The sequence below is a fragment of the Gigantopelta aegis genome, chromosome 15, assembly GCF_016097555.1.
Source record: "Gigantopelta aegis isolate Gae_Host chromosome 15, Gae_host_genome, whole genome shotgun sequence".
Classification (NCBI taxonomy): domain Eukaryota; kingdom Metazoa; phylum Mollusca; class Gastropoda; order Neomphalida; family Peltospiridae; genus Gigantopelta; species Gigantopelta aegis.
The window spans coordinates 17,759,591-17,773,681 of record NC_054713.1 but is presented as its reverse complement, the minus strand read 5'-3'; the positions used below and the strand labels follow the sequence as shown (position 1 = coordinate 17,773,681).

General features: G+C 35.6%; 3 protein-coding genes across 3 annotated transcripts; 1 reads left to right on the top strand and 2 right to left on the bottom strand.

Moving 5' to 3' along the window:
- Nucleotides 1-7,617: 7,617 nt before the first annotated feature.
- On the bottom strand, nucleotides 7,618-8,677 carry LOC121390692 (PHD finger protein ALFIN-LIKE 6-like). Its single transcript, XM_041522578.1, has one exon. The coding sequence runs from the start codon at nucleotides 8,505-8,507 to the stop codon at nucleotides 7,932-7,934; it is 576 nt and encodes a 191-aa protein (XP_041378512.1). The 5' UTR covers nucleotides 8,508-8,677; the 3' UTR covers nucleotides 7,618-7,931.
- Nucleotides 8,543-9,774, bottom strand: LOC121389691. The gene is made up of 2 exons (XM_041521341.1): nucleotides 9,411-9,774; nucleotides 8,543-9,330 (listed from the first exon to the last, which is right to left on the bottom strand). The coding sequence occupies exons 1-2, from the start codon at nucleotides 9,772-9,774 to the stop codon at nucleotides 8,543-8,545; spliced, it is 1,152 nt and encodes a 383-aa protein (XP_041377275.1).
- A 1,503-nt stretch (nucleotides 9,775-11,277) lies between these two features.
- Nucleotides 11,278-14,014, top strand: LOC121390693. Its single transcript, XM_041522579.1, has 6 exons — nucleotides 11,278-11,481; nucleotides 11,780-11,864; nucleotides 12,157-12,195; nucleotides 12,554-12,607; nucleotides 12,959-13,024; nucleotides 13,396-14,014. Exons 1-6 carry the CDS (start codon nucleotides 11,422-11,424, stop codon nucleotides 13,497-13,499), a joined length of 408 nt encoding a protein of 135 aa, XP_041378513.1. The 5' UTR covers nucleotides 11,278-11,421; the 3' UTR covers nucleotides 13,500-14,014.
- Nucleotides 14,015-14,091: the final 77 nt, after the last annotated feature.

Here is a 14,091-nt window from a genome sequence, read left to right as displayed (position 1 = left end):
CTTCAAAATATTTTTACTTCTTAAAAGTTTTACCCATTGATTACAATGGCTAGTCCCTGCAACTAGATGTGCACTGCCTTTATTTTTTATGTAACACTGTTTCAGTATTTATGCATAATAGAAGTTGGAAATGAAATGGGGTCTCGTTGCATTGTCCTGTATAGGCTAACAAGATATCTTTAAGTTGTAAAAACAACAACAATCGCTTTGTATTGCCTTATTTTCCTATTTTACGTTTATAACGACGTTAGGGTTCATTGTTACATTGTAACCTTAGATAATGGTATATGTTTACCATTTTCCATGGGCTTCCAACCCCTGCGTGTACTGGTAACCTCAACGTGGTGCAGGGGTGTGAAAACATTTCTCCTTGCGAATGGATAATACAGTACAAACTCCCCTTTTGGGGCGCCTTGTTTCCGTGATGGTTCGACCCGTTGAAAATGAGATGATGGGATGCCTGTGATTGAGTATGGGGACATACCTGGCGGGTACATATTATGAACTTCTGACAATACATCACTTTGGCCCGAGTTCAAATAGACGGGTGGTCAGGTAGGCCCGACCTGATCAATCGGCTGGTCACGCCAATCTCGAGAGCATACAATCTTTGTTTTGTTTTACATTTAGTCAAGAGCAAAAAATTTTTTATATACCAGTATGTATTTGTTGCTCTTGGGGCGGTGGCTAGGGTCAATTAGGTGATTTTGTTTTTCTTAATGCCCCAAGTATATCAACAATGCATGTCGGCTGGTTATCCGCAGCACCATGTCCCCTTGTTGGACCCGGTGGTGGGTGGGGGCATGGTTGAATGAACATTTTTTCAAATCTAATATGGATCAACCCAAATTCTACCAAATAACAAGATGGGACCCTTTAAAGGGTCCACACCGAAGTTTTCGGAACTTCTTGTCTTCACGACAGGAGTCCATGAAAATATCGGGGGGGGAAAACTAGTGTATGAAGAAATCCAAAGTGATTTCTCGTCTCAGTTCCACTGATGACGGAGCCTTGAATAAACTTTTCACCCCTTTGCCATTCACAAGGCAATTGTGTGGTCTTGGCCTGGTTAGCACAAAATCTGTCAAAAAAACTTAAGACTAGCCTTTTGGTTGAATGTTTAACCGAAAGGCATTCTACTTGTCTTCACAAGTCGGACAGTTTTTTGCAACGTACCAATTAAGGTAAACTGCGCATTCCTCCCTTATTCGTCAAAGGGAGTTATTAGATGCAGAGATTTGGAAGGTGTTAGCGAGGAAGAAATATGCAAAAATTTACGTACACAAGGAGTTACTGCTGTGAGGAGGATAAAGGTTCGTCGAAACAATGACTTGTTACCGACGAATACTTGTATCCTCACCTTTAACGTCCCTACCCTTCCTCAATCTGTCAAAGCCGGTTACCTTAATATTCCTGTTGAACCCTTCATTCCAAACCCCTTGCGTTGCTTCAAATGCCAGCAGTTTGGCCATGGTCAGAACACATGTCGTGGAAAACTTACATGCGCTCGTTGTGGTGTATTTGACCATGACAGCAAGACATGTAAGAACGATACACTTTGTCCCAACTGCAAGGGCAGCCACTGTGCATAATCTTTACTGCTGAAATTTGGGCAATCATTAAAGCCCTGGAACAGATTAAGGATTCATATGCATCCAAGTATATTATTTTTACAGACTCACTTTCGTGTCTTCAAGCTCTACAGTACATGAAATTGGAGCACCCCTTAGTTGGGATGGTGATACGAAAGTGTGTCTTTTTATCAATTGCCAATAAAGATGTTATACTGTGTTGGGTACCCAGCCATGTTAGCATTAGGGGTAACGAAAAGGCAGATGTTGCTGCCAAGTCTGCTTTGAACTTGCCCCGTGTCCATGTTGGTGTCCCCTACAGTGATTTTAAATTTCATATTAACCAATATATCTTTTCGACTTGGCAAGATGATTGGGACGGTGCGGTTGCGAATAAGCTTCATTCTGTCAAGGCAGTCCTGAGAGTGGCAGTCATCCTACAGGCGATGCAGGAAGGATGAAGTAGTCTTATGCCGTGCCCGCATCGGCCATACATATTTGACGCATTCATTTATTTTAAAGAAGGACCCTCCTCCTCAGTGTGAACACTGTCAGTGTACACTGACTGTGCGACAAGAAATGATATATTTGGCAACAGAAATGTTTTGGTATCGTTTAAATTCCATCCAATGTTAATTGTAAAGTTTTTAAAACACTTTGACTTCTATACAAAATTTTAAGATATACTTAACTTGATTTTATATATTGTATTATACTTGCCCCCCACAGCTCCTTACACTGTCGTTTTTTACATGAGTCTATATAAATATGTTCATATACTTACCATTTGTGACACCCAATAGCCGATATGTATTTTTGTGCTGGGGTGTCGTTAAACAAACATTCAATCAATCAAAACCAGTGGCTTCAAGAACACTATTACATATTCCAGAATAATATTGGGCGTGTTTCCGATCGATTTTAAAGTGAAATATACACATGGTGATTAGTAGTTGAGTTTAACTTACAAGTTTAGAAAAGCGATTCAAATTTGGCAGACATGTTTCACAGCACGCCAAACTTCAAAGGGCTATAACTTTCTAACCACTAAATATTTTTCCGTCCGGTTTTCATTAATTTACATTTTTTGGTACATATTTTTGCTTGAAATAAAAAGTTTGACCACATATTTATTGTTTTATTTTTCTACCTATAAGAAGGCGGCTTTCCTAACGTTCCTGTATTTTATATAAATGACTGGACACATCCCACAAAGAGTTGTGCCCCTGATGGTCTGTGTCGACGACAAGCGAACAGTTTTCCACCATTACACTCGGAACGTCGAGGTTATCTGTGCCATGATCTGACTGGTCAATGTTACCAAACGTCCGATTCAATCGTATGAAAATAGAACAGGTTCTAACCTTTGACTCGTACGAGTGACTCGGGCCGATTCAATCCTATGGCATGCCATACGTTACGATTTGCTTGTTGGCGTTGCAATCCGAGTCACTCGTATCGTGTAGCAGGGCCTTTAATCTATACAGTCAAAGAAATTTCGACATTTCAGTGGAAAGGTTCGAAAATTAGTCGAATGTGTGATTCCGTCTCAATGGAATTCGTTTGTTTTTTAATTTGACTCCTGAATTTTTATATCACTTTGCATTAACCATAATTTCACACCCAATAGCCGATGTATTTTTCGTGCTTGAGTGTAGTTACACATTCATTCATTCATTCATTCATGCTGCGTACAAATGCCGTTTTATACCTAATGGCGTGTCCTTGTACGTAGGCCCGGGAATACACGTCACACAAACTGATGATGTACTACGAACAATTCGCCGAATCGTACATGGTGGGCAACGCCGAACCTCTCAGAGACTAGAAAAGCTTTTTAAATGTAGTCACATGACCCATCAATGACGTAATTTTATGTGGCTTCTCCGAACAGACTCCAGACCAGCTAGGCGCGTATGTGTGCATTATGCAACACGCATTGCGTACATATGGAAGCGCTTCAACTGATTTTTATATAGACTTGTTTACGCACCACGCACACACGGATAACTAGGATATAAATTATATTGCGTTTAAAAGCGTTTGTAGATATCGTATTATATTTATAGAATCACGTTCGTGATTTACAATACAGGAAGCTAAGTAACCCTTTATTAGGATAAGAAAGTGTTTTTTTATCCATTGCCAATAAAGGTGTTATATTTTTTAGCGTACCCAGGGCAATGAAAAGGCAGAGTCTGCTGCCCAGTCTACTTTGGATTTCCCCCCATGTCAGTTTGGTGCCTACAATGCGGTAGAGATAAAGCTTCATTTTGTGTGGCAGTCCTGCTACAGGCGCTGCGTGAAGGATGAAGTAGTATTGTGCAGTGTTGGGATCGGCTACATACAGATGAAACATTGCTTTATTTTAAAGAAAGGTAATGTATCATCTCAAGCCGACAAGAAAAAACCCAAATATATATAACAGAAATATGGTAGAATCTTTTAAATTTTTAATTTGTTCTTATCTATTCAAAATTTTAATATAACAAATCATATTTATCTTTGTTTAACACCCAATAGGCCTAATCGATGTTTATGTTTGTGCTGGAGAGTCGTTTTAAAACATTCATTAATTTTACGTCGCGTTACGAAATCACGTGGGCCTACCGACGGGGATCGATCCCAAACCGACCGCACATCAAGCGAGCGCTTTACCAGTGGGCTAGGCCCCGCCCCTGGCCACAGATAGGTAGGAATGTGCTTTATGTTATATATGTAAATTTTTATTCTTCAAATGGCATCGAACGATGGTTCTGAGTGTAATAAAGTTCAGTTTTATTTAACGACGCACTGAACACATTTATTTACGGTTATATGGCGTCAGGTTCTTTTTGAAGCCATTGTCGTCTTGTCAAGCCAAGGTACCACGTGTATTTACGTACCAGGGGCCCGTTTCACAAAACTTCGTAAGTTAAGGTAAGAAAAAAACTTACGAATAAAAACGGTGCGTTTCACGAAAGTGTTCGTAAGAAAGTTGTTATCTTAAGAACTTCTTAATTTACGAATTTTTTATTTTTATCACTCTTATATAGATGAGATAAAATAATTCATGACAACGTAAACTTCCGGTAGTAGTGTTTTGTCAGTAACTTTTTGTTAACACTTTGTAGCATACTCATATCTACAGAATAAAGAGTGTAAGAACTATTCAAAAACGTTAGTATCGATCGTTAATGTTGAACGCATATTTTTGGCACGTTCTACTTGTCAGTAAAGCTACATGGCAATGGAAACGAAAAAGAGGAAGGCCAACTGGAATGAAAATGAATTGGAAGTGTTAGCAGACGCTGTGGTGTGCGACATTAACATTATCAGAGGGAAATTTTCTTCCTCATTAACCCATGAAAAGAAACAGAGTGTATGGATGAAAATAACAGAAAAGTAAATGCAGTCATATGCAGGGCCATGGGTGGGTGCAGGATTTTTGTAAGGAGGGAGTGTTGGACAAAAAGGGCAGTAGGAGTAGCTTATATCAGGCCTCAGACCACAATTAATTTCGCTATATGTTTCTATATAGCCTTAGTGGCTATAACATTTTTATTAATATCAGCAGGCCCGTGAAGTTTTGTATGTACCTTTGCCTGCATGGGGGACACACACCCTGAAAAGGACAACCCCTGTTGTCCAGCTCTTTCTCCCAGCATATTGGTTTAAACAGACACACCCTCTAAACCAGGCCGGAGTACACCCATTTTACACAAAAAGCACTACTTTTGCATGGGCCGGAATTACCACAAACAAGTCTTCAATGTCAACAAGTTACACATGTTTACAAACTACATGCTATCCCCTGTCACTTCAGTCAAACAAACCTATTTGGTAGCACTTCATAGCTGTCTGCCATAAAAATAATCACAGTCAAACAGCAGACTACTTGCGCGGTGAAACTTCCGGATTTTGGACAACCAAAGGGGAAGATAACTGTAATCTGAGGCCTATCAGTCCATTTTTTCCCCTAAAAACTGGCCCCACACTAATGCATTCCAATGATATACATATTAAAGCAATGCTCGGTAAGTATCGGTATGTCACCTTTAAACTGAGAGTATACAGAGGCTGTGTTAAAACACCTACCACAGTTGCCTTGCCATGGCCAATTTTAGCAATGGAAACTTGAGGGAACACAACTTCAAAATGTAATAACTTTATCAAATTTTGGAATTTCTTCATACAATGAGCAGCTATTTTTCTTCTTCTACATATGTTCTAATCTGCACAGTGTTGTCTTGGAAAGATTTTGAAATATTTAAAGGAAAAAAAATCAATCATTAGATTTTACTTCATTTTTAATTAAATATTAAACTTAAATTTAAATTTTTGAAAAACAAAAAAATCTAAAAACTGTAAAAAATTTTGCATTTTAGATATGATAAGTGGAGGCTTAGTAAAGATATGGTGACTGAATTCATGATCCATTATTAGAAATGTGTCAGAGGATGGGGAAAGTCACAAAATTGGGACCATTTGCAACAAATGTTTACACACTAATTTCAGGGAAAATTAGACATGATAGGCCTCATATTCAATTTTGACCTGCTGTAATTTACTTAATCTACTTCATTTACTGTATTAGACATGTAGCCACTTTGTAAAAGGCAAAACAGTTCATATAAATGCATATTAATATGAATATGCCCTACAGATATTACTTAGGTATACACCATAATATTTTTTTTGTTGACGACAACTTTGAAAATGAAGATTTGTCACAAAATGCTGATATAAATCCTACCAAGAGGTACTTGCACCATATTTTTCAGTTTCCAGTGATAACTGTTAACAAGTGTAGTCATGTGCCAGTGTCTGGGATACCTCAGTGTAGTATTTCTTGATTGGAAGGATGTTTGTAGTAATGACCACTGAATATGCATTATGGATTATTCTGCCATATGTATTACAAAGCCAAATGTTAACCTTTTTGGCACATTTTCTGCAATAAACTTGACAAGTATACCAGCATCTGATTACTGAACACAATAAATACATTCAGACAGCATAGAATATTAGCCTATTAGATTTTCTAAGGATAAAAGACCATTTTTGAAAAATGACTGAAATGTGTAATTTACATAAATGTAGGTGAAATGTATTATTAGAGTACTTAATCTTGTTAAAAAAACTGTATACTATTTATTTAAAGTGTTTAATTACATTTAGTAGTGATATATTCATTATATTTTAGATCTTCTGTCCAATTGCAATAATTGAGAAACTCATTAAAATTCAATATGTAAAAAAAATTAAAATCTCAATATTGACTAACAAAATCCAACTTTTGCTCTTTTTTACCAAATTATTAGCTCAAAAACTGTTAAAAAATATTGCAACAACCTGTAGTAAACATCAGAGGTCATTTTTATGCTATTTTGGAGGATATTGAAATTTAAAAGTTGAAACTTTTAATTTTAATTTTTAATAAATTCAAAAAAAAATGTTTTTTAATTTAATAAAAATATTTAGAAAATAAATAAATTAGTTTTCATATTCCTTGTGGTATGCACAATCAGTCTGTGTAATTTCAACCTCTCTGGTTATAATACTTTCATCAGAATCAAGCATTTAACCGGTGTAATGTGTGAACTATATCAGGCCTCAGACCACAATTAATTTCGCTATATGTTTCTATATAGCCTTAGTGCTATAACATTTTTATTAATATCAGCAGGCCCGTGAAGTTTTGTATGTACCTTTGCCTGCATGGGGGACACACACCCTGAAAAGGACAACCCCTGTTGTCCAGCTCTTTCTCCCAGCATATTGGTTTAAACAGACACACCCTCTAAACCAGGCCGGAGTACACCCATTTTACACAAAAAGCACTACTTTTGCATGGGCCGGAATTACCACAAACAAGTCTTCAATGTCAACAAGTTACAAATGTTTACAAACTACATGCTATCCCCTGTCACTTCAGTCAAACAGTTGCCACTTCATAGCTGTCTGCCATGAAATAATCACAGTCAAACAGCAGACTACTTGCGCGGTGAAACTTCCGGATTTTGGACAACCAAATGGGAAGATAACTGTAATCTGAGGCCATATGTCTGCTTGACAAAATGTGAGAGCACCAAAAAAAAAAATTAATAAAAAAAATAATAATAATAATAGGGTAAAGGGGGGCATTAAGCACCAGCTTTGTCCTTAAATTTTATAATTTGTTACTTTTATCAAAATACAAATTTTTAAAATGCAAATACTTTTATCATATTGATGAATTAGGGCTTTATTGACAATACTAGAACTTCTGCTGCAAAAAAAAGTCTTGTTTACTATGAAAAATAAATGTTTCTGAAAAGTCATTTATTATGCACCACATACTACTTGTGGGGGCATTAAGCACCACCTCATCTCTACCCACTACTGATGACAAAAGTCGCATATCCACTCGATTTCTTCCAGTTCCACAGCACTGTAAGTAACACCTGCACACAATGCGTGGTACCAGGAGTCACAAAGGTCACACTGGACCCAGAGACTGTTGGACTCTCCTATAAGTCCACATCTGTTGCATGGGACATCATCGTCATCATCTGACCTCCCTATGGGACTTCTGGATCTACTCTGCCTTCGACTTGTACTTGGTTGAGGGTTTTGCGATCCAATGCTGTTTCTAGCAGTACTGGAGGCAGATGTTTTACCCCTGCCCTTACCCTTACGACCAGCACCACGTCCACGAGTAGCAACCTCCTTCCTGGCATTTTCCTCCATGGTTCGCTCAATACACTCTGATGTAGTAAGGCTCTCACCATAGCGAAAACGTTGGACCCTTGCAGATCTACCCCTGCTTGATTTAGCAAATTGAGGGGTTAGCTGTTTGAGTAAGAAGTCTTTTATGGAGTGTGGTGGGGATGAGAGTGCTGATGGACTTGTACTTGGAAGCAGCTGTGAAGAATCGGTTGATTCTGTCGATGTTGATGGTAAAGGCACACTCATTACATCTGAAGATGGTACAGCAGAAGAGGCAGTAGTCACTGCATTAGAAGTATGCTCAGTTGCGAGAGAAACAGCTGGGTTATTTCCATTTGAAGATTCGCTTGACTCGTGGCTAACATGGGCCCATGCCTGTTTGCCATACCTTCTAACGGAACAGCATTCTTGTTAAAAGGAAATATTCCTGTGGCACGGAATCCTGCCTTCACTATGTCCGAAGCAAAGGATTTTTCATACAGTTTCTTCAGCATTGCAGGGAAATGTGCCTTGGAAACAGGTCCTGTGTGTGTCCGGGCATACTTCACTAGCAAGGATTGCCAAACTGCTTTTACTAGCCGAAAAACAGCACGATCAAATGGTTGCAGGAGATGGGTCAGATGAGCAGGAAGTCGCAGGAGAATGATTTTGTTCTTCTTGGCTGCTTCCATTAAAGCAAGTGAAAGGTGAGATGCATGGCCATCAAATATCAACACCCTTGGATTTGAAGACAAATGTTCAGTGTTTTTCAGAAACACCTTTTGAAACCAGTCAAGGAACTGAGGTCCTTCCATCCATCCTTTAGCACTCGTCGTGAAAGTCGTTCCATCTGGTCCACCCTCAGTCCAAGCCAAGTAGAGGTTCTTGCCCTGATACACCACATAAGGAGGTAAAACCTGACCACTAGCTGAACCTCCACAATTTACAGTTATTTGTTTTCTACCTGATCCTCCAATGTTCTGATTGACACGCTTGGACCCTTTTCTGGCGAGAACGACCTGTGATTTGGGGTCCGTCACAAAGCCACTTTCATCAACGTTGAAAATCTGCTGAGGGAGGCCCTTCACTCCTGCATCTGTCAAAACTTTGTCCAACAGTTAAACCAGTGTTGTATCACCACGGGATCTTCAGCCCTTGCTCTTGCCGTACTAAGATGTTCTGTCTTGCGAGGAACAATATCGTTATGGCGCTTTAGGAAATTTTCCAGCCATTCGCGTCCAGGACGACCTTCAATAAATGGTGTTTCAATGCCTGACTTTGTCACAAAGTCATTTACGATATCCTTAACTTCTTCTTTGCTGAAACCCCAACCCCAGTCAGCCAGGAGTTTGAGGCACTCTGATAACTCCTCCTCACAGACAGCAGGCAATGCAGTCTGATTCCCAACATGAGCATTGACAGGAATCTCTCCCCGGACTCTGACTAACAGCGACTTCTTATTGACGCCATAATACTTAGCTGCCTGTGATGATGACATTTCCTTTTCCATTACTGAATTGTAGGCATCAGTCATGGCTTGGCTATGTTGGAAATTAACCCTACCACCTTCAGTCTTCTTTTTGTAATTGCGCACCATACTGAAATAAAGAGGGGGCATTAAGCACCAGTGCATAATCATTACATTAGAACTTAATTTAAGCAGTCCATATAAAAATGGCATGTGCTTTACAACATACCATGGTAGATTCATACATTATGCAATGCTTTGTAATGGTATGTATGCTTACCAAATTAAACTGACAATTTATTTAACTTCCAACAAACCATAAATTAGCCCTATGGGGGCATTAAGCCCCAGATTAAAACAATAATCTTATTTCCTCCATAAGAGGTATAAAAAGTCAAAACAACTTGTCTACTTATTCCCTTATTTAAATAACAGAACAAGAAAATATGTATTCTGACACAATAACAACTTTATTTATTTATACTAAAAATAAAAAAACCCACCCTCTTAATCATTGACAGCCACGCCCACCCGACCATCCCCTAAGTGTGAATTCATGTAAGCCTATTTTTGAAACTTCAAAAACAAATTTCATTACACTTTTTAATTTAAACTTACCTTGATCAATTTCTGGCCTTCTCTGCAACTAAATTGGCTTCAAATGTGGTCAGCTGACTAAAATTTAGATGATTTATGCTTGGCTAGTCAAAGACAAAAAAGTTGTTAAAAAAGATTAAAGATGGCGTTCAAAAAAGTTAAATCAACATCACCAAGGTTTCAATGAATTAATTAATACTATTGGTTGATTAGAATCCAGTCAGGGTTTTTAAAATAAATTCTGATTGGTTCCTGTTCAAGGACATGCAGGGCTTAATGCCCCCAATGCTTTGTAATTGAAATATAATGGAAATAAAATAAGGTTTAGGATCAGTGGTGCTTAATGCCCCCCTTTACCCTAATAAATAAAATAAAAATAATAAATTAATTAATTAAAAAATAATAATATTTTGGTTTTTTTAAATACTAAAATTTTGCTTTTTTAAATGTTGCAGGTATATTTTTTTAATATAAAATTAAGAAATAGAGGGGCACCTATTTCTGAAAAAAGGGCACTTGACATCTTGATGGGGGAGGGTGTGCATTCCCAGCACCCCCCATGGTATCCGCACCTAACTAGTAGAAGTGTCCGCATTTAAATATATATATATATACATTTTTGTATATGTGTTGTTGTTGTTTTCTACTCCTAATTATTATTCTCGAGCAACTGATTACAAACATTTGTATTATAACTATATTTATAACTTAAAGTACATACAAGATTGAATTAAACTCAATTTCTTTCTCTTTTTCTCTCTCACTCTCTGTATCTATACATACCCACTCTGTATCTCTCTTTCATACACACACGCATACAGACATAGACAGGTATGTATGCATATGCAATGAATGGATATGGTGTGATATGGATTTCAGTGACAAATACACACAAATTAGATGTGTTATTCAGGTATACAGTGAAATACAATAAATCATATTGAAATATTTCATGTCTTTTTTAATGTTCTTAAAATTTTGAAATTTTAATGAATTTTTTTTTCCTTAGGATCAACGCTGTCAGTACTGCAGGAAGGTCTGTAGAAGAAGTTTTTAAAAAAATGGCACGACAGCTTAAGCATTGTTAAAAAGAAAGAGAGCAATCGATTGAAATCAATGAGAGAAACTGGTGGTGGACCACCATTGGAAGTCATATTTAAGCAATGGGAGTTGTCAGTGAGTGTTATTACAAATAAATATGCATATACATGTGCATACACAAACTAACATATACACACAGTATGAGACACATACATACACATACATATACACACACACATATAAACACGTATATAAATATATACGTACCTATATATCAATGTTAGATATATAAAGATAAAGAAAAGAAGACATAGAAAGAAAGAGAGAGATAGACAGAAAGACAGACAGACATGGAGAAAGAAATGAAGACAGATATTTACACACTTGTGTACAAAATTAGTACTATTAGTGTCTTCAAAATGTCATTTTACAGATTTTACAGACACTTTCACCAACCGCAATATCAGGAATTCCTGGTGCTGTCGATACAAGTGAAGAAAGTGTTCCATCAGTGCAAGGTATCATTACTTGTCACAAATTTGTGTAATTGTTTGTTATACTTTACCTTCAGTCAATTTTCATGACAATTACAAAATAAAGATAATAATCTTTTACATCAATTTATTGCATAGCAGTCATTTTGGATTTTTGTATAACACTAGCTGCAAATGATGCATCATTGGTATTTTGAACACACAGTCATATTAATAGTAATAATAACAACAAAATCACTTAATTCATAGACTTTGACTAATGATATTAACACCAAAAAACATATTGTACTCATTTATTACATTAATTTCTTTGCAGCTGTTCCATCAGACATCAACAACAATGACAGTGTGGAAGGTAATTGATACCATGTTGTACAATGTTGTTGTTATTGCTTTTGTTATGTTTTTATATTACTAATACTAACTATTATTATTATTATTATTATGATTATTATTAATATTATTGATATATATATTGTTATTACTGTCATTATTGATGTAAATATTGATATCATTTCTATTATTTTTATTATTATCATCAATATCATTGTCATTGTCATCATCATTAGTATTATTGTCAATTACTATTATTAATGACTATTATTAATTGCCATTACAGTAATATTTATCAGTGATAATATTGTCATTTTGATTGATTTGTACACTGTTACATTTATTAACATTAATATTGTTATCATTACTTTTATATATAGAAACAACAGTGTACATTTGTGAATCCGGGCCCAGCTATGAAGATAATGCATTAGGTAGTTATTTGGTTTTCAAATATAATACATAGAATTTGTTGCATACTTTACAGTGATATGTCATGTCAATTGACATTTTACTTTTTACAAATATATAGAAAAGTCACTTAATTTCTTATTTATGAATTGGTAATGATTATAATTATAATGTCCATTGCATACTTGTGTATTGCAATTGATGATATTGATTATTACAATATATAGATATAGGTTACATACAATTTTTCATATGACATGTTATCAGTGTGTAATGTTTATATACATAATTATATGTATGCAACAAGTATATAATTCGTTATATTCAATATTAAATTACATACATTAAAAACTGATGGAAATTTTGATTTTCAGGAGACCCAACTACAGAATCAAATGTTCCACATATTTCAAGCGGAAAAAAGAATAAAAGGACAATGGGTATGTTATTAAATGTATAATTATGATAAAGGAATGACATGTTTATTATTATATTTTATATATCATTACATGCCTTCAGAAATTGTAATAGAGCTTGAATCAAGTAGTCCTTTCTATTGTTGCTTGAATTTCACAATTCTTCATTTACAAGTATATAGTGTATTAGAAGATGAAATCAATGGCTAACTTACCATTGCAACATTAACTGTATGTCATATATTAATATATTTCAATATTCAATATAAAATGTCAATTTTTGATGTTGCTTATTTTATGCTTATTCAATCTTTTGATAATTCATGCAAAGTCATAAAACACTTGTAATTCATACTGTATTAAGTACATTACAATGTTGCAAATTACTTTTTCAGATAATGAATTCTGTGAGGACATTTTGAAATTGAAGAGAGAGAAATTGGAAAATGAGAAGATGTATCATGAAAAAATCATACAATTAGAACAAACAAAAATTTAACTATTGTGTGAAATTCGAACTCACTCAAATCAATTGAAAAACATTTAAGAAACGACTCGCCCATTTCTGTATCACCAATCATATCATTGGAACATTTTTAATACATATTCACATAAATGATTGCATAGCATACAACAGTAAGTTATGTTATGTATAATCATAAAATGTCATTTATATACTTGTAGGAATGAGTGTAGGTTGTAAATTTAAAATTTAACGGAAACAAATTTGAAATATGTACCATGAACAATGTCTTGAATTAAAGTTAATATATTTGAATTATTTTGTGATATATCAAATACACTGTAATAAATAAATCAACATGTAATAAACTGATCATCCCATTATTTATCACCATCTACATCATTAAAAATCTACTAACCGATGTAGATATAAATGATTGCATAATATTTAAAAGAAACATTTACATTTCCAGTTGAAAATATAGTTATAATCATTAACAAGCTGTAACATCAATGTTTACAATGTTAATGAAATATGTGTCGAGAGAAATATCATTTCTCCCCCCCCCCCCCCCATTCTTCATTGCATATGTGAAGTGTAACCGTTTATTTCAGCTGAAAAAAAGTAA